The following is an 18,847-nucleotide window of genomic DNA, read 5'->3' on the forward strand; positions in this document are numbered from 1 at the left end:
ATGCAATTGTAGTCCCTTTAAGTCACTTGTGGATGATTTCCTGGGACCTTATCCATTTTAATTCCTCATTGTGAAAATGTATTGTTATTTTTATGAAAATATATACTGTTTTTTCTATGAGGCATGCCGGCGTCAGGCACGACTGCTCACCCTGTGGTGCCCTTAAGTGTGGTGTCAGCCTTTTGGTGTAAACACCAAGCTTGGCTGGACACAGAGGCCGGCGCACCTTATAAGGTAGCGCAGCGGCTGCCAGTTGCCCATCGGCCCTCGGCAGGCCAGCGGGAGCCAAAGAGGGCCATCCAAACATGGGCATCCCGGCATGGCACATCTGCGTTATCCTCGCTGTAATTTTGCTGTTTTTGGGGCGACTTTGCAGCAGGAGGTCAAAGCCTAGAGTGCCTCATTGTTGTCCCCGCGCAGGAAGGTAGTGAGTAGCGCCATGCAGACAGAAATTTTAAAATGGGACTAATATTTTTGTTTCCTGTCAAAAATATAAATAAAATCTCTCTTAATAAAAGCATATTTTTCTAGAAAAGATGTGCCTTTTTTCTGCAAAAGTTTATATAATTACTTTTTTTAGAAAAAGTTAACAATTTTGGCTTCTTATCTAATTTTTTCGTTTTTTCCCCCCTGATTACTCATTTTCTTAAACAAGTATAACTTTAGTCTAGTAGGATGACTACTTTTTGTCTTTTTTTTTTTACATCTGATCCTGAAAATTTTACCATTTCTCTGGAAAATGTTGAAATTTTCTCTGGAAGAATACTACTTTTTCTCTATTAATATTACTAATATTACTCTTAGGGAAAAATACTGTCAAAAATTACAACTTTTTTCTCTCCCAAAAATATTTTTTTCATTGTGTTCCCCAGGTCCAAGGGCAAGCGGACTTCATTCCAAGCGACAGAATCCAATCCAGCCTCCGACGGCCATTTTGACGCGCGTGTTGTGGACATGGCGGATCCGGCAGCGGCGGACGACAGCAAGTTCCTGTTCCTGCAGAACGATTTCCGCAACAGCGGTGTGGCGCAGGCCGACTGGGCGGCCAAGAAGATGGTGTGGGTGCCGTCTGAGAAGGAAGGCTTTGAGGCCGCCAGCATCAAGGAAGAGAAGGGCGATGAGGTCAGACCAAAGCCTTTTTAACTAATAAAAATCTATCAATATTCCTGCAATATTGCTACATATTCTTCTCAGGAAAAACTGTGACCTAATTTTTGTAAAGTGGAGCGATAAGAATATTTTTTGTCTTTTTTTTCCAGTAAAAAGCATTTGATTACCTTAGTGGTGGTGCTTCTGATTATCCTGCATTGTGTTGTGGCGGCTCGCTTGCAGGTGCTGGTGGAGTTGTCCAACGGGCGCAAGGCGACGGTGAACAAGGAGGACATCCAAAAGATGAACCCGCCCAAGTTCAACAAGGTAGAGGACATGGCCGCCCTCACCTTCCTCAACGAGGCCTCCGTCCTGCAGAACCTGCGAGAGAGATATTTCTCCAGCCTCATCTACGTACGTCACACGCAAACTATTTTGTGCTATTGGATGTGTGCGGAGAGCCGAGGTCTCCTCGCTTCACTTGTATGGACAGCTTTGATTGAATTTTGGGGGGTGTTGACATGTCTTTGGCGGTTGTGCATGGCAGACGTACTCGGGCCTCTTCTGCGTGGTGGTCAACCCGTACAAGATGTTGCCCATATACTCGGAGAAGATCATCAACATGTACAAGGGCAAAAAGCGTCACGAGGTGCCACCGCACATCTACTCCATCACCGACAATGCCTACAGGAACATGATGCAAGGTCAGACACCTTTCCTTTCCTTCATGGCCTTACATGGAGCAGCGCCCGCCAGCGCGGCGTTGTTCTTCTTCCATATTTTTAGACCGCTAATCTCTGCTGGCTTATCTTTGGTCTGTTCCGCTTGATTCCCCTCCACAGAACGTGAGGATCAGTCCATCCTCTGCACGTGAGTCTCTCACACGCACACATGCACGCAACAACCATAGAGGGAAAATACCCGAATCACTGTAGGCGCCCACGCAAACAAACGCAAATTGAAAGAATTGTCTTTTTGGTGACACCTAGCGGAGAGTCCGGAGCAGGCAAGACAGAAAACACCAAGAAGGTGATCCAGTACCTGGCCATCGTGGCCTCCTCACACAAAGTCAAAAAGGAAGCAAATCCTGTGAGTTCAATTAATAATAGGGTATGAAGAAAAGAGCCCTGGGGTGCTCCACCTTTATTTATAACATCTGACATGATTGTGTTACTTTCCACAGCCGGCACAACAGCAAACACAACAACAAGCACAAGGATCGCTGGCTTACGTGAGTGTCGAATCACTTTTACGATACCGCCAAGTTTCTGTTTTCACTGAGACGCTTACGCAGTTCTTGCCTGTACCTGCAGGGGGAACTGGAGAAGCAGCTGCTGCAGGCGAACCCCGTCCTGGAGGCTTTCGGCAACGCCAAGACCATCAAGAACGACAACTCGTCACGATTTGTAAATTGTCAATCAGTTCGTAAGTTGACACTCGCCACAATTATGACGGAAAGTTCCCTCAGTAATTAAAGGTGTCCTGTGACCCACTTGTGTCTGCAGGGAAAGTTCATCAAGCTCAACTTTGACGTGACCGGCTTTCTGGTCGGCGCAAACATTGACACATGTATCCTTACTGTTCACAAACATTTTTTCTCCCTATTATAACAAAGCAGGGCTTTCCCAACTTTAATAGCAAGGTTCTTCTTGACTTGATCAGACCTTCTGGAAAAGTCTCGTTGTATCCGTCAGGGCAACACAGAGCGAGCCTTCCACATCTTCTACTACATGGTGGCCGGAGCCAAAGACAAATTGAGAGGTGAGCAATCAAGTGTATTTGCAGTCTGTAGAAGGTTGCCAATCGTTCAGTTCAACTTCAGAAATTAAGCTAGATCTGACTAGCACTTGTGTTTCAGAGGAGCTTCTTCTTGAGGGCTTCAGCAGTTATCGTTTCTTGGTGGCGGGACACGTGGAGGTTCCCGGCATCGAGGACGATGAGCTGTTTGTCGAGACTTTGGAGGCCATGGAGATCATGGGCTTCACAGAGGAAGAGAGAATAGGTACGCCCCAGTATCTGACGGCAGTCTGTAGACTTTATTCTGTTGGGGGATCTACTTCAGTCCAGCTATGCAGTTCCAAAGTTTCCACTGAGCAAGACACAGATCCCAACTGTTGCCTTAACCCTTGAAGCCAAGCAAACTTCCAGACTTGGGTCTGTATTTACGAGTGTATCTTTGCTGCCTACTTCTGCAGGGATGTTGAAAGTGGTCTCAACGGTTCTCCAGCTGGGCAACATCAAGTTTGAGAAGGAGCGAAACACGGAGCAGGCCACGATGCCGGACAACACAGGTACTTGAAACATACCACAGGCTCTCATTTAGATTCTCATCCAAACTCTTTCCATGCTGGCACCAGCTGCCCAGAAGGTGTGCCACTTGCAAGGCATCAATGTGACTGACTTCACAAGGGCCTTCCTAACACCCAGAATCAAAGTGGGGCGCGAAGTGGTTCAGAAGGCTCAGACCAAGCAGCAGGTGGAAAGTCCGGCGAGAACAGACACCAAGATAGACTATGTTGTCACCTGAACTCAAAGAAACAAACTGCCACCGTCTTCTCCATCCCACCAGGCCGACTTTTCGGTGGAGGCGCTGGCCAAAGCCATGTATGAGCGTCTTTTTCGCTGGATCCTGGCCAGAGTCAACAAGACCCTGGACAAGAGCAAGAGGCAGTCTTCATCCTTCCTGGGGATCTTGGACATTGCCGGATTTGAGATTTTCGAGGTGATGGTCACAGTAATGGAAAATTCCCACCATAAACTGCTACATGTCCTCAGATAATCTTGTCTATGTCTTGAGACTTGGTGAAGCAGCATGCGGTTCAGTACCAAAGACTCTTCTTGGAAGCTCTGTTTCAAATAACTATGAATAATGATGTTCTTTGTAATGTTCTTTGTTGCAATCCCAGGACAACTCCTATGAGCAGCTGTGCATCAATTACACCAACGAGCGTCTGCAGCAGCTCTTCAACCACACCATGTTCGTTTTGGAGCAGGAGGAGTACAAGCGGGAGGGCATCGATTGGAACTTCATCGATTTCGGCTTGGACCTGCAGCCCTGCATCGAGCTCATCGAGAGGGGGGTCAGGACTAGCTTTCGTTTGTTTTTGTTTTTTGTAGAAATGTGAGATTCTGTCCTTGAAAGCATACATTGGTGTTGCAGAACAACCCACCGGGCATCTTGGCTCTGCTGGATGAAGAGTGCTGGTTCCCCAAAGCCACAGACGTCTCTTTTGTGGATAAGCTGATGAACACGCATGCCAACCATGTGAAGTTCGCCAAACCCAAACAGCACAAAGACAAGTTGATGTTCACCGTTGTGCACTACGCTGGGAAGGTGAGCATCAGCTCCTCTGATAGAAGGTGACAATAGGCCAACTGGACAGGGTTCCTTCGCAAGTTCATGGGTGCAACTCTGGGTATAGGTTGTCTCAGTGCCACATTGAGTATGTGATGTTGTTTGCTTCCCAGGTGGACTACAATGCAGCCAGCTGGCTGACCAAGAACATGGACCCCCTGAACGACAACGTGACCACCCTTCTCAGCAACTCCTCCAGCAACTTCATCCAGGAGCTGTGGAAGGACGGTCGGTCGTCTGCGGTTCTTCCCCCATTTTGGCTTCCAGATCCTGGATCTCGCAACTGACACCATCTCCTGTGTCGCTTTGCCCTCATCAGCGGATCGAGTGGTGGGCCTGGAGACCATAACCAAGATGTCGGAGAGCGCTGCGCCCAGCTCCACGAAGTCCAAAAAGGGAATGTTTCGTACGGTGGGCCAGCTGTATAAGGAGTCCCTGGGGAAGCTGATGACTACACTGCACAACACACAACCGAATTTCGTCCGCTGCATCATCCCCAACCACGAGAAGAGGGTACGCCAGTGCACCCTTTCAACAGTGCACCCGAACGCCAAATACTGATTGTGTGCCACAGGCAGGAAAGATGGATGCCAACCTGGTTCTGGAGCAGCTGAGGTGCAACGGTGTGCTGGAGGGAATCAGAATCTGCAGGCAGGGATTCCCAAACCGCATCATATTCCAGGAGTTCAGGCAAAGGTACGTCGCCATCTTTTTGTTGTTCATGTTATCTTCTGCTTCTTGTTGCTTGTTGTTGAAGTGTGAGTTTTTCCTGTGGATCCGTGCAGGTACGAGATCCTGGCGGCCAACGCCATCCCGAAGGGCTTCATGGATGGCAAGCAGGCATGCAGCTTGATGGTAAGATGACAAGTAAAAGGTCCACCAAGTGTCTTGTGTGGGCCTGCCATTTAGATACCGATTGTCGTTTTCCAGGTCAAGCATTTGGACCTGGACCCTAACCTGTATCGCATCGGCCAGAGTAAGATGTTCTTCAGGACGGGGGTGTTGGCTCAGCTGGAGGAAGAGCGAGACCTCAAGCTCACCGTGATCATCATCTCCTTCCAGGCACAAGCCCGAGGCTTCCTGGCCCGCAAGTATGACACACACAAAGACTTGTACTTCTCAACAGCTGGTTTGTGCTTGTACCAAATCAAAGTCAAAGTCAAAGTCAAAGTCAGCTTTATTGTCAATTTCTCCACATGCCAAAGACATACAAAGAAACCGAAATTTCGTTCCCCCCTATCCCACGGTGACAAGACATGGCTCACAACAGACAAACAAGTAAACAAGTACAACAAAAGCGTGCTGAATAAATAATGAATAAATAACACAACAATAAATAAATAAATAAGAGGAGCAGAAAAAAAAGGAGCAAGTGCGCGTACAGCAGACATTCCCGAAAATAGCGCAACAGTGCCGCACGCTACGCAGAAGGGGGTAGCGAGTTCAGGGCCCTAACAGCCTGGAGAAAGAAGCTGTTGGCGAGTCTGGTGGTGCGGGGGCGCAGGCTCCTGTACCTCTTCCCAGAGGGCAGAAGGTCAAACAAAGAGTGAGCCGGGTGACTCACATCTCTGGCAATCGAGGTTGCCTTGCGGGCGAGATGGGAGGTGTAAATGTCCTTCAGGGAGGGGAGCGAAGCACCAATAATCTTACTAGCCGTATTCACTATGCGCTGCAGGGTCTTCAAGTTCTGTTCAGTGCAGTTACCACCCCAGACAGCGATGCAACTGGTGAGGACGCTCTCAATGGTGCCACGGTAGAATGTAGACAGGACTGCCTGAGGAGCACATGCACGCCTGAGCTTCCGCAGGAAGTACAGGCGGCGCTGAGCTTTCTTTGCCAGTGACGAGGTGTTTGCGGACCAGGAGAGGTCCTCACTGATGTGCACCCCCAGGAACTTGGTGCAGCTCATAAACAGAAATCAAGCATTTCTGTTTATATTTTCGTCTTGCAGGGCATTCAGCAAACGTCAGCAACAGCTTACTGCCATGAAGGTGATCCAGAGGAACTGTGCTTGCTACCTCAAACTCAAGAATTGGCAGTGGTGGAGGCTCTTCACTAAGGTTTGAGGCTCACTGATGCATTTTACTCCAAAATAAAAATAAAGATGCTAAGACTTGACTTATCCTGAGCTTGAGGGTTGATATTTAGCTCTTAGTGCTCTCCTCCAGGTGAAGCCCCTGCTGCAGGTCACCCGACAAGAGGAAGAAATGGGCCAGAAGGATGAGGAACTCAAGGCGGCGAAGGAAGTGGCAGCCAAAAAGGAGGCGGAACTCAAGGAGATCACCCAGAAACATACGCAGGTTTGAACCTTTGTAAATCTTCTTCCAAGGCCTCATGTCAAGCGCGAGTCCGTTTTTGGTGCTCAGCTGATGGAGGAACGAGCTCAGTTGGAGAGCAAACTCCACACCGAGACCGAGCTGTACGCTGAGGCCGAGGAGATGCGGGTGCGCCTGGAGGCCAAGAGGCAGGAGCTGGAGGAGGTCCTCCACGAGATGGAGTCCAGGCTGGAAGAGGAGGAGGAGCGCTCCACCTCCCTGCAGCAGGAGAAGAAGGACATGGAACAGCAGCTGCAGGTTGGTTGTGCTAAGCTTGACAAAATTCTTATCGCAATGTTTTGCTACGTATTTTTGAAACCTTTTACTTTTTTTTCCAGACGATGGAGGCCCATTTGGTAGAGGAAGAAGACGCTCGTCAGAAGCTGCAGCTGGAGAAAGTTGCCGTGGAAGGAAAGGTGAAGAAACTGGAAGAGGATGTTCTGGTCATGGAGGACCAGAATAACAAACTGCAAAAGGTATGAGGTCTTTTGTTTACCCTGGTTAGGTGCGTTTTTTTTTTTAACAGAATCTTTCTAGGAACGAAAGCTTCTGGAGGAGAGGATGGCGGACTTAAACTCCAACCTGGCCGAGGAGGAAGAGAAGTCAAAGAACTTAACCAAGCTGAAGGCCAAGCATGAGTCGATGATCTCCGACTTGGAAGGTCAGTCACCAGAACAGAAGCTTATTCTCCAACTGTGTTCGAATGTGTCCTTCCTCTACGGCGTCCAGTACGTTATAAAAAGGAGGAGAAGGGTCGCCTGGACATGGAGAAGGCCAAAAGGAAGTTGGAAGCTGAACTGGCCGAGCTCCACGAGCAGCTGGCCGACCTCCAGGCGCAACTGGCTGAGCTCCGAGCGCAACTGGCCGCCAAGGAAGATGAGCTGCAGGCAACGCAGGCGCGGTAAGACAGTTCTTCTCAAACTGAGGTCCGTTAACCAGAAATCAGGACTTCACAAAAATACCTACTGGTTGGACTCCTAAGTAAGTCCAGTTGAGACAAATGTTCTGGTCTTGCACAGTTTGGATGAGGAGACCAACCAGCGAGGCTTGGCTGTCAAGAAAATTCGGGAACTGGAGACCCTACTGTCCGAGCTCCAGGAGGACCTGGAGGCCGAGAGGGGGGCCCGAGCCAAGGTGGAGGTGGCCAGACGGGACCTCGGAGAGGAGCTCAATGCACTGCGCTCGGAGCTGGAGGACAGCCTGGACACCACTGCAGCACAGCAGGAGCTACGGTTAGTCTCTGGTCCATGGTGTAGAAGATAATCCAGGTCATACCCCAGCTCAGTTATCTAGCTCCCGTTTGTATTTCCCAGGGCAAAGCGTGAGCAGGAAGTGGCTATGCTGAAGAAGGCCATGGAAGAGGAGGGCCGCAGTCACGAGGCCCAAATCCAGGACCTGAGGCAGAAGCACAGCCAGGTGGTGGAGGAACTCTCCGAGCAGCTGGAACAAGCCAAGAGGGTAAACACCTGCCGCCATAGCTGTATCTCACAAACCAGTCAAGGTATTTGTGCAAATGGTATGAAATGGCCTCCCTTCAGGTTCGAGCAGGTCTGGAGAAATCCAAGCAGGCCCTGGAGAAGGAGTCTGCGGATCTGAGTGCCGACTTGCGCGCTCTGGCTGCCGCCAAGCAGGACGTAGAGCACAAGAAGAAAAAAGTGGATGCTCAGCTGAACGACGTCAACGCTCGCTTCAACGAGAGCGAGAGGCAGAGGAACGAACTTGGGGAGAAAGTTTCCAAGATGACCGTACGTCAAAATAGATGGCCATGCAGTCTTCATGGGGGTTTGGGGCCAGAGCACAACGGTTTGGACATCTTCTTGCGTTGTGTTCTTCAAGGTGGAGGTGGAAAACATGAGCAGTCTTCTCAATGAAGCAGAGGGAAAGAGCATCAAGCTGAGTAAAGATATTTCCGGGCTGTCCTCGCAGCTCCAGGACACTCAGGTGAACGACATTCGTGTCAGAAGTAGCGCGGTGTGGCATAATTGAAAATACATCAAAAGGAATCAAAGTCCATTTAGCTAGATTGGAACCGACCTGTGTTTGCTGGTGATGACCTTGCAGGAGCTACTGGCCGAGGAGACGCGCCAGAAGCTGAATGTGGCGGGACGTCTGCGGCAGATGGAAGATGACCGCATCAATTTGACGGAACTGCTGGAGGAGGAAAGCGAGGCCAAGCGGGTCTTGGAGAGGCAGGTGTCCAGCCTCAACATGCAGGTCAGGAACCTCAGGCAGAAAAGTCTCATCAAAGACGAAAATAGTGCAAAGAGACTAACGAGACCGCATGACTTGACTCTGCTGTCCACCATCAGCTGTCTGACTGCAAAAAGAAGCTGGACGAGTCCCTGGGCACGGTGGAGCTGCTGGAGGAAGGCAAGAAGCGTCTACTGCGAGACATGGAGGCGGCCAACAATGATTACGAAGAGAAGGCCTCGGCCTACGACAAGCTGGACAAGAGCCGCAGCAGAATGCAGCAGGAGCTGGAGGACGTCCTCATGGACCTGGACAGCCAGAGGCAGCTTGTCTCCAACCTGGAGAAGAAGCAGAAGAAGTTTGACCAGGTGAGCTTGTGGTGATATGTATTTCTCCGGTTCATCTCAATTTGCTTACATTCAAGCACTTGACAGTAAAATTTCAGTACCTTTACCCACCTTGGAACAATAACTCTCATTCTCAAAAACCCGCACCGGCTCTCCTCTTTGACAATGTTCTTTAGATGCTGGCCGAGGAGCGAGCGGTGTCCTCCAAGTTTGCAGAGGAGCGAGATCGAGCCGAGGCAGAGGCCAGAGAGAAGGAGACCAAAGTATTGGCTCTGTCCAGAGCCCTGGAGGAGAGCCAGGACGCTCTGGAGGATGCGGAAAAGACCAATAAAAGCCTTCGAGCCGAGATGGAGGACCTCATCAGCTCCAAGGATGATGTGGGACGAAGCGTAAGTCACCACAAGGCCACATCTTCCCGAGCGACAATTTCAGGAATATAGACGGAGATCGACTTTGCTTTCAGGTGCACGACTTGGAGAAGGCCAAGCGTGGCCTTGAGGCCGTGGTGGAGGAGATGAAAGCCCACATGGAAGAGCTGGAAGACGAGCTGCAGGTGGCCGAGGACGCCAAGCTTCGTCTGGAGGTCAACGGTCAAGCCCTCAAAACCCAGCACGAGAGGGACCTGCAGGCCCGCGAGGAGGCCGGAGAGGAAAAGAGGAAGCAGCTCCTCAAGCAGGTGGAACCAAGATATAGTTGTGGAAAGAACAGATCAAGTTCAGAACGTAGAACTTTAGAATATAATTTTTTTGGGGTGTGATGGGGGATGACTAAAATGGGGATTTTGATTTTTATGGATTCCCCCCCAACCCTAACCCTATCCCCCCCCTCCCCCCCCCCCCCCCTCCCTCCCTCCGCTCTTTGGCCAGGTACGCGAGCTGGAGTCAGAGCTGGAGGAGGAAAAGAAGCAGCGCGCTCAGGTGTCGGCCGGCAAGAAGAAGCTGGAAGGCGAACTGAAGGACACTGAGGACCAGCTGGAGACCACCAACCGGGCGCGCGACGAGGCGATCAAGCAGCTGCGCAAGATCCAGGCCAGTTGGCCCAACATTCCCATCAGGTTCTCCACCATCGTTTCTACCTCTGACCGCATCGATATCCTCCGCACCCTCAGGGCCAGATGAAAGATCTCCAACGGGAGCTAGAGGACTCTCGCGCCGCCCAGAAGGAAGTCCTCACCTCGGCCAGGGAGGCCGAGCGCAAGACCAAAGTCATGGAGGCTGACGTGGTGCAGCTCCATGAGGTACAGCGGGTGTTAGGGTGGCCAATTCCACAATACAGTCCCATTACGACGTGATATGATTCATTCTAATTTCGATACAATTCGATGATTTCTTTCAATAATGATTCAATTCTAGTTGTGATACATCTCAATCGGACTCGTGTGCTTTAGATGCTGGCGGCGGCTGAGCGAGCTCGAAAGCAGGCGGAGGCGGAGCGAGACGAGCTGGCCGAGGAGCTTGCCACCAATTCCTCCGGAAAGTGAGCGCACATTCCTGTCATTTTGCTTTCATTACTTCATGACCAGCACTTTTTAGTGTCTGTCACCCGTATCAGCTATGCAAATTATCCGTTCTTGAACACAATGTCCATTTCAGGACCATGTTGTCTGATGAGAAACGCCGCCTAGACGCTAAGATCAGCCATCTGGAGGAAGAACTGGAGGAGGAGCAGACCAACATGATCAACCTCAACGAGCGTCTGAGGAAGAGCCAGCAGCAGGTAACGTCTGTGTCCTTCTGTCCAGGGCTTGGCAAAGTTATCCTTTTTATTTTGTTGGAACAATTTTGCTTTCCGAGTCATACCTTGTGCGTGCAGGTGGAGCAGCTGAGCACCGAGCTGACAACGGAGCGAGCGTCTTCGCAGGCCAAGGAAGCGGCTAGGCAGCAGCTGGACAAGCAGAACCGGGAGCTCAAGGCCAAAGTTCAGGAGATGGAAGGCCAGGGACGATCCAAGCTTAAATCGTCCGTCACCACCCTGGAGAACAAAGTCAGGGAGCTGGAGGAGAAGATGGAGGTGGAAAGCAGGTGACAATTCATTCTGATAACATTCTGATATTTATTTGTTAGCAGTGATAGAAATGATAATGACTGTAGGGAGCGTCAGGCCACCGTCAAGAACTTACGTCAGAAGGAGAAGAAGCTGAAGGACTTAAGCACCCAGATGGAGGACGAGAGGAAGCAGGCGCAGCAGTTCAAAGATCAGGTGACACTGCACAAGCCACGGACGTGACACACACGGTTGACGTGACGAGGTTATCGTTTGCAGGCCGAGAAAGGCAACGTGCGCGTCAAGCAGCTGAAGCTTCAGCTGGAGGAGGCGGAGGAGGAAGCGCAGCGCATGGCCGCCGCCCGCAGGAAGCTGCAGAGGGAGCTGGATGAGGCGGCCGAGGCCAATGATGCCCTCAACAGGGAGGTCACCGCACTCAAAAGCAAACTCAGGTGACACGCGGAAAAAAAAAATGCATGCTAGGATATATTGTATACTGCATAGGAAAGATTAAAGTTTGTGGTAAATATTTAAATTTTCCTTATCTTCGTTTCCTGGTTTGTCTGCTGCAGACGTGGCGGCGAGGCCAGTTTCAGCAGCTCCAGTCCCCGCGCTAGCGGCAGCAGCAGCGGCCTGAGTGGAAACTCTATGAGGAGCTTGGGGGTGCTGACGGGAGGAAATGTCGGCCGCAGGAGGAGCAGCATCCTGGAGAACTCGGCGGAGATCCCCGAGGAAGATGAGGAGGAAGAGAAAGCTCGCTCGTCATCTCCCGCCGCACAAAGCTCCCCGCCCGAGGATTCCCATGAGGAGCTCGGCCAATGCGACCCCAATGCGTAATCGCCACGAGTGGGAGCGCCACCTGTTGCTTTGCCACGCACTTCACCTGTCACACTCAAAACAAAGAGCAGCAGATCGTGCAACATTTTCCACAACTGGACTCTATACATTACTTAACATAAAAAAATCTAATGCAATGTTTGGCTTAAAAAAAAATAAAAAAAATTGGATTTTTGCACTCAAATATTCTATCCAAAAATCTATCCGTCTAGACAAATTAAATTGGGCCTTGAAAAAAAGGTTTGTACCAAATGCAATATTTTTTTAAAATAGGTAGCACTAGTATATCTATCCACAAAAGTGCAATGTTTATCCAAGAGTTATATTTTGACATCAAAGTATTATACTTTGTCACGAGCGCACTCAAGTTTTGCCATGTCAACACCAGCTTTGCGTTTGAATTATTTTTCTTGACACGTCACGTGTTGTTGCAAACACATTCTGGCACATTTGGAACCAAACACTGAAGACCATTAAAGTGCATTTGCCTCCTCTGTGTGTACCCTCTCGTCTCACTTTGTTTTCTGAAAGGATTTCATAAAAAAAAGGCCAAATCAGAAAGCAAAGTAGAAAAACAAAAGAATTCTTTATTGAAAATATAAAGAGCCAGTGCTGTCTGGACAAGCAAAGCTACAAATCTCAGAGAGCATCAACAATTCCTTCAACAGTTCAGTCAGGTTTCCATAAAAAAAACAGAACTATTCAATAGTATAACGGAAGGCAGTTGTAAGCGCAGTACCACAAACGGCCACATGGTGTTGGAGGCAATAGGACTGGGGGGAAAAAGTGCTTCTTTGTGCTTTGTTGTTTAACTAGTTTGAATGTTGAAAATTATGAAGGTGTATTCGGACCACACGGAAAAGGCAACAACAATAAAAACCCAAGTTGTCGTTTTCCAAAGTGTAGTAATTGATCAAGAGCAACTTTCAGAACGTTCTTGCGATGCTTTTTGTCTGAAAGGAATATGACAAATCCTGAAGAAAGAAATACTTGTAATATTGCACCTTTTGTCTTAAACAAAAAAAAAAGTCGTTTCTTTGTAATCAGGATATTACAATCTAGAAAAACCTGTACATTTTCTGGAAAAAATATCCAATTTAGTCTTTAAAAAATAGACTTAATTCTTGTCATTGTGCCACTCCGCCAAGAAAATAACAACTGCCTTGTTTATGTGAATGCATTTTTTTTTTGAACAAATATATGTGTGTGTGTGTGTGCGTGTGTATAAATATATATATATTTTTTTCCTTTTCTGGAAAATATATGAAATTGCCCCAAAAAAAAACCCCTATGCCTTTATTTTTATATTCTGCCTGTTTTAATTCAATTTAATCCCATAAAAGGGAATTTTTCAAGAAAGTGCAATTTTCTTGAAAAAATTATGTTATTTATTGGTTGAAATTTTTTTTATTTTAGTTTTTATCTATAAAAATATGTAATCCCCCCCCACCCCACCCCCCGCCCAAAAACGACTGGGCTGGGGGAAAAAAAAAAAACTTAATCTTAAGGTAGTTTCAAATAATGAAGCAATTGTTTCTCGAAAAAACAATACCTCCAGAACAGTGTCACACCCAAAAAAAAAAAGTGAGTGAGTGAATGAAGTGCGAGTGGCGCCGGACGTTTTGTTATGTCTCACACACGGCAGAAAAGACACGAGCGAGTGTTCTGAAGTCTCTCTGGCGTCTCACAGCAGCAGTTTGGCTCCCGCTCCGAAGTCCAACCTTTTGACCAGCCTGCCCAAACGTAAACCAAAACTTACAAGCGGGTCAAAAGCGTCACGCCGATGGAAGTGGCCAACTTACTCAGCTTTGCGGTAGAGTCCGTTGGATGGCGGCGTCTCGGGAATCTTGTTGACGGCGAGCCCGTGGCTGGCCGGTTGCTCGTGGACGTACGACGCCAGCTTGGACTCCAGATTCTAGCCAGACACCACAACAAGATTCTAATACATACATACATTCTAATAAATACAGATTGAAGTTGTAAGGTGTAAGAAATGGCTCTTGAGTTCTCTCGCTGATCTTGCGAGCCAAGATTCAAACCCAGAATCTTTTTAATGCGATGCAGCCGCGCTTGCTGAAGTGCCGCTGGAATGCAATCGTCAGTGCAAAAGCTCTTACCCCAACTTTCCTGAGCAGCTCGCCGACAATGTTGAGGGCTGAAATCCTTGCGGATGTCGTCAGCAAACTCGCTGACACGCCAACGTCACCTGTAAACAAACAACACTCACAAGTCATCTTTAAGTAAGCAGCACATCACTATTATTTTTAAATAAGCTTTTGATCCATTTTAAACGTTTAACTTGAAATCATTTGGAATCAAAGTTGAACTGGTTTGTCGTGACCATTCGTAACATGCGTGTTTGGACTGACCCGTGTTGACGGACGGCATTTGCGCTTTGGCGGCGGGCGCTCTGACGGCTGTGCTGGTGGACGTTTTGTCTGGAGGCGTGAGGGGCGGTGTGGGGAGTGGGGTCGGGGCCATGGCGGGGGCCAAAGATGTTGACAATGACGATGATGAAGACGTAGGCTCCGTGGGAGCATTGGTTGTGTGCTGCTTCTGCCGCACTGCCAGCTCCTGCCGCAGGTCTGCAACATTTGTTTTATTTCTTTACACACACAAAATTGCTATTTTATGCAAAAGGTAAACAAACTATGTCATTGGCATTTGATTCATGTTTCAATCATGAGGCTTTCATGATTGTCTGAGGTGGCAATGACAGCATTGATGCCTCCTCCAAATGCCTTCTGTCAGTGTATGAATGGATGAGGAACAAGTAAGGCCGTTCAGCGGGCGCGGGCGGTGACCTCTGGCCTCGTCCTTGAGCCTCTGCACAGACTCCAGAAGGTTCTCCTTGTCGTCGAGCTCGCTCTCCAGGAAGGCGTTCCTCTCGATGGCCTGGTTCATGCGCACCTCAAAATCTTCCAGCGACATGATGGTAGCCCTGAACCACAAAGACAAAACCCAAGAGTGCCTTCTTGACAAATCCACCCCAGAGTCAGGGTGCCACTTTGAAGCCGCCACGGCTCACCTCTTGGCTCGCTCCAGGTCGTCGTTAGCCTGTTCCAGCTCCCTGATGTACTTGTGCAAGTGGTCTCGGATGGAGGTGGCCTCGGCCAGTTCGCCCTCCAACGTCGACATCTGGCGATACGCCTCCGAGTGCTGCGTGCCGTACTTCTCCTGGAGGGACGATGAGTAAGGACAAGTCCAGACATTTTCTTAAACTCCACAAAACGACAAATCAAGTTGACATTAAAGTCACCAGTGCAAGTCGTCTTTGTCCCTGCCATTCTGCGTCGGTACCTTTTACGCAGTCCGGCGATGCGATGGATTAGGAGACAACAACAAACAAAAACAAAAAAAAAGTTGTGGACATATTTGCATGAGACCAGCAGGCCCACCAAAAGCATCTGACTTGAAGCGAGCGGCGGACAAGCGTTCGTTAATGCTTTGTCCTCGGGCTGTTTGGATCACGCTGATGTAAGCACACAAGGAAGCCAAGATGAAAAGCACGCCGTTATTCGGGATATAACGAGTCATATGGAAGAACGGACACGGCCAACGGCGTCATCAGCTGATTGCTTCCTGCTAATTCTCAATCACCCTCTGTGAGAATGTGTGTGCGATTCTGTGAGCGTGTGTGTGTGTGTGTGCGGGCGTGAAGGCCAACAGATATCAGCTGATCAATAGGAATGAGCCACACTTGCTATGTACAAAAATGGATATTTCAATACTTTTTCCTGAGGAGGCCCTAAAAATATTCACCCTCAGCTGTCCTTGAACACAAAATAAAATTCTTGTAAACCCATTTCAGCCCAAAGCACATACTCTAAATGTTACATTTAAAAATAGTAACACACAAACAGCAAAGTTATGCAACAATCCGAGATGACTTTTTTCCACCTGCTTTGAATGGGATGGTCAAAACATTGAAAGAGAAACAATGTGGGTAAATAATTAAATCAAAGTAGTAAGCTCCCTTGATTGCAGACGTCAGCTTTTGGCTGAATTCAGTTTGTTCGTCCATAAACACAGCTGACCACAAACTGTACTTGAGTAAGAGTATTGTTGCTTGAGAATAATTTGGCTCAGTTAAAAAGTTGTTCTCTGAATAATTATCAGTGTGCCTAACGTTTTGGTCAGCGAGCGCTTTTCCCTCGGTTATATATCAGAAGAACAAAAGAGTCATTGACGCCCGCTTTGTGCTCTTTGCTCATAGTCGACAAATCACAGAACGTTCCGCTTGGGTCTCGTGGCGCTATCGCCTGGAGGGTGCAGCTAACTTTAAAATCTCGTCATGCGTGGGAAGGAACATGCTCTGTTGTAGTATCGCGTTGTGCCACAACATGCCGGGGCAGCGCTGAGCTTGCTTCAGTGTAATTAAACAATACGAGGCAGTGAAAGTTTCACAGTAAATTTCAAATATACAGCTGGAAGCAAGCATGCTTTGCATCTTAGAGAACTGTGAACGCGAGTCAATTTTTGTATTTGGGCTCTCCATATCACAATTTTTCATCGCTGGAATTTTACCAAAGGGACAATTTAGCTTTGGTTTTTCAAAAGCACCGAACGTCCTGGTTACCTTATAGTTCTCCAGGTCCATTCGCAAGCGGTTGTTGGCGGCCAGCAGCTCGCGATTGCGCTTCTCGTAAGCTCTGAGCTCCGCTTCCAGTTCGGCCTCGTAGTCGTGACTCATTTGCTGGAACTCCTGAAGCTCCTCACGAGCCTCCTCCGCACTGAAACACACAAAACAGGAGATTGCACTTGACTCACCTGAGCCAGATGTCTTAGGAATAGTTTCAGTTGGGTGTCGGAAGTTTGTTTCTATCTACTGACTGGAAAAGATGTTGCTTATTTTCCCTGAATTCCACAAAATCTCACTCAATCCTGAAGCAACAAGCATTAAATGTTGACGTGAGCACAAGATTTAATTTGTTTTTATCCAGTGTGACCAGCAAAAACAAATAAATGCCCTCTATCGGGCGTGATCATCTAAAAAATGCGTGCAATGCTTGACTAGACCATGTGAGAAATGCGCTTCCATAAACCTGAGAGTAAAACCAACTGATATTTGCGATTGGAGATTACACCGCGAGAAATTTCCTTGCCGCAGTGTCAACATCTTTGTAGCTTTTGATATGAAAAACAAACTTCTGCTGGTGCTTGGCAGCCTGCTCCTTCCAGTAGTGCACTTCCTCCTTCAAGGAGCCGAAGACGGCCGAGTCGGGATCCTCCTTCTCCATCCCCAGCCTCACACGGCCTAACTTGCCCGGATCGTCCTGGTGCAGTCAAGCTGTCTGGACCTGAAAGGAAGTCCAATTTGAGAGCATGAGTTTCTTCTTCTGATGACTAAATCTACTTGTGTCAAATTGACATTTTGCTAGACGGGTTTGTTACACTTTCAGCTTCAGACTTCTTGGTTTTACAGTTGTCTATAGTTTGCAACAAAGTCCTTACGGGGAAAGGCCAGTTTTAGACCTTTGAATGAGAATTAATGGTGTTTCAACTATACAAAGCACATAACTTGCTCTTTAGGACTTTCTCTCACATTCAGCAATATAAATTATCAATCCTAGTTGGGCGCATGCAACCAAGCAACTAAGTCCGTTTGGAAAATTGCCAATTTTAGTCTCATTTACATTTTTTAATGGAAAAAGCTTGTGAATCACGTGTAAAACACAAATAAATGACTCTTTGGGGCTCTCCCTCACATTCGGCAATATACTTATTGAAGTAACATATTTTGATTTTAAGGTTGAAGCTAATTTATAAGCTTGGTTTGCTGTGCAATCGCGATAACAACAACGTCATATGACGAGAAGAGACCAAGTTAGGTTTATCATATGGTATGGATGTATCCAACGTTCACATTTAAAATTATTGTTAAAAATGTATTTTTTAAACAAAGTTTTAACAAGTTAAACCACGCTAAAACTTTCCAGACAACAAACACATATATGCCCAACAGTTATTTCAATCCCTTGTGACAAATAATATTGAAATGACTTACTTGTTGGGGGGCTAGACAGCTCAAATTTGGAATCCAGAGAACAAGAGAGTCGATGGAATCTCCCCTCTCGGCTTTTAAATGCAAATGTGCTAGCTGGCCGTGCTAAAGGAAATTAACCGTTTAAATCCCAGCTGTTAACGACAACAAACCGCAGCTCGGCCGTCGGAGAGAAAACGTCCTTGAAAGGCGACGAAAAACTCCAAACTACACACTCGCCGTTGTCTGACTTTCTTGAAAAAGATTACTCTTACCAGCCTGGTGCTACTCTGAGAACTTTAAAACACACTTTGTCTTGAGTTATGACTCCCAAAGTTACTGCCACCGTAGAGCGTGAACGCCGAACAATAAACGCTGCCATTCATATTCACCGGAACCGTCCACCAATCATAAGTTACGTGTCCGGTCTCGTTTTCGCTTTCTATTAGCCGTTACAACTGCCTGTCAAATTAAAAGGGTGTAACTTTGGTCTAGCTATCCAATTGGATTAGCTATACCGGAAGCGTCATATCTGCATAATCTTCCCAGTCTAGACGTTTTGATGGATTAGTGGGAGTCCGTGATGCCTTCAGGTTTTATCGGAAATCCAAATACGATCAACTCATTGAAGAATAAGATTAATTTGGAAGCGGTAAATGTAAAATAGCGTCCCTTGATATTCTGTAACTATCTAGAAGTTAACAAATACATATTAAAAAAGAAAATGTAAAGGTTTGCCCTGCTTTCA

The 18,847-nt window shown here is 47.8% G+C and overlaps 2 protein-coding genes across 2 annotated transcripts; one reads left to right on the top strand and one right to left on the bottom strand.

The window, feature by feature from the left end:
* Positions 1-900: 900 nt before the first annotated feature.
* LOC148383775 (myosin-11-like) lies at positions 901-12,610 on the top strand. Its single transcript, XM_088357538.1, has 41 exons — positions 901-1,122; positions 1,333-1,503; positions 1,637-1,793; positions 1,932-1,959; positions 2,079-2,199; positions 2,403-2,495; positions 2,595-2,658; positions 2,752-2,850; positions 2,948-3,091; positions 3,285-3,380; positions 3,447-3,565; positions 3,659-3,811; positions 3,996-4,169; positions 4,250-4,423; positions 4,558-4,672; positions 4,764-4,957; positions 5,019-5,140; positions 5,230-5,299; positions 5,375-5,535; positions 6,396-6,504; positions 6,613-6,744; positions 6,811-7,017; positions 7,098-7,235; positions 7,297-7,420; positions 7,489-7,660; positions 7,779-7,991; positions 8,073-8,217; positions 8,298-8,504; positions 8,596-8,700; positions 8,821-8,973; positions 9,069-9,317; positions 9,473-9,685; positions 9,760-9,972; positions 10,163-10,324; positions 10,405-10,533; positions 10,684-10,772; positions 10,889-11,012; positions 11,109-11,317; positions 11,387-11,495; positions 11,559-11,731; positions 11,852-12,610. The coding sequence occupies exons 1-41, from the start codon at positions 955-957 to the stop codon at positions 12,114-12,116; spliced, it is 6,063 nt and encodes a 2,020-aa protein (XP_088213664.1). The 5' UTR covers positions 901-954; the 3' UTR covers positions 12,117-12,610.
* A 73-nt stretch (positions 12,611-12,683) lies between these two features.
* Positions 12,684-18,539, bottom strand: LOC148383776 (nuclear distribution protein nudE homolog 1-B-like). Its single transcript, XM_088357537.1, has 9 exons — positions 18,124-18,539; positions 17,265-17,416; positions 16,696-16,849; positions 15,145-15,293; positions 14,921-15,057; positions 14,486-14,701; positions 14,234-14,322; positions 13,919-14,031; positions 12,684-13,849 (listed from the first exon to the last, which is right to left on the bottom strand). Exons 2-9 carry the CDS (start codon positions 17,354-17,356, stop codon positions 13,801-13,803), a joined length of 999 nt encoding a protein of 332 aa, XP_088213663.1. The 5' UTR covers positions 17,357-17,416; positions 18,124-18,539; the 3' UTR covers positions 12,684-13,800.
* Positions 18,540-18,847: the final 308 nt, after the last annotated feature.

The sequence above is a fragment of the Syngnathus floridae genome, chromosome 17 (genome assembly GCF_059516105.1).
Source record: "Syngnathus floridae isolate MCC-2025c chromosome 17, RoL_Sflo_1.0, whole genome shotgun sequence".
NCBI lineage: Eukaryota > Metazoa > Chordata > Actinopteri > Syngnathiformes > Syngnathidae > Syngnathus > Syngnathus floridae.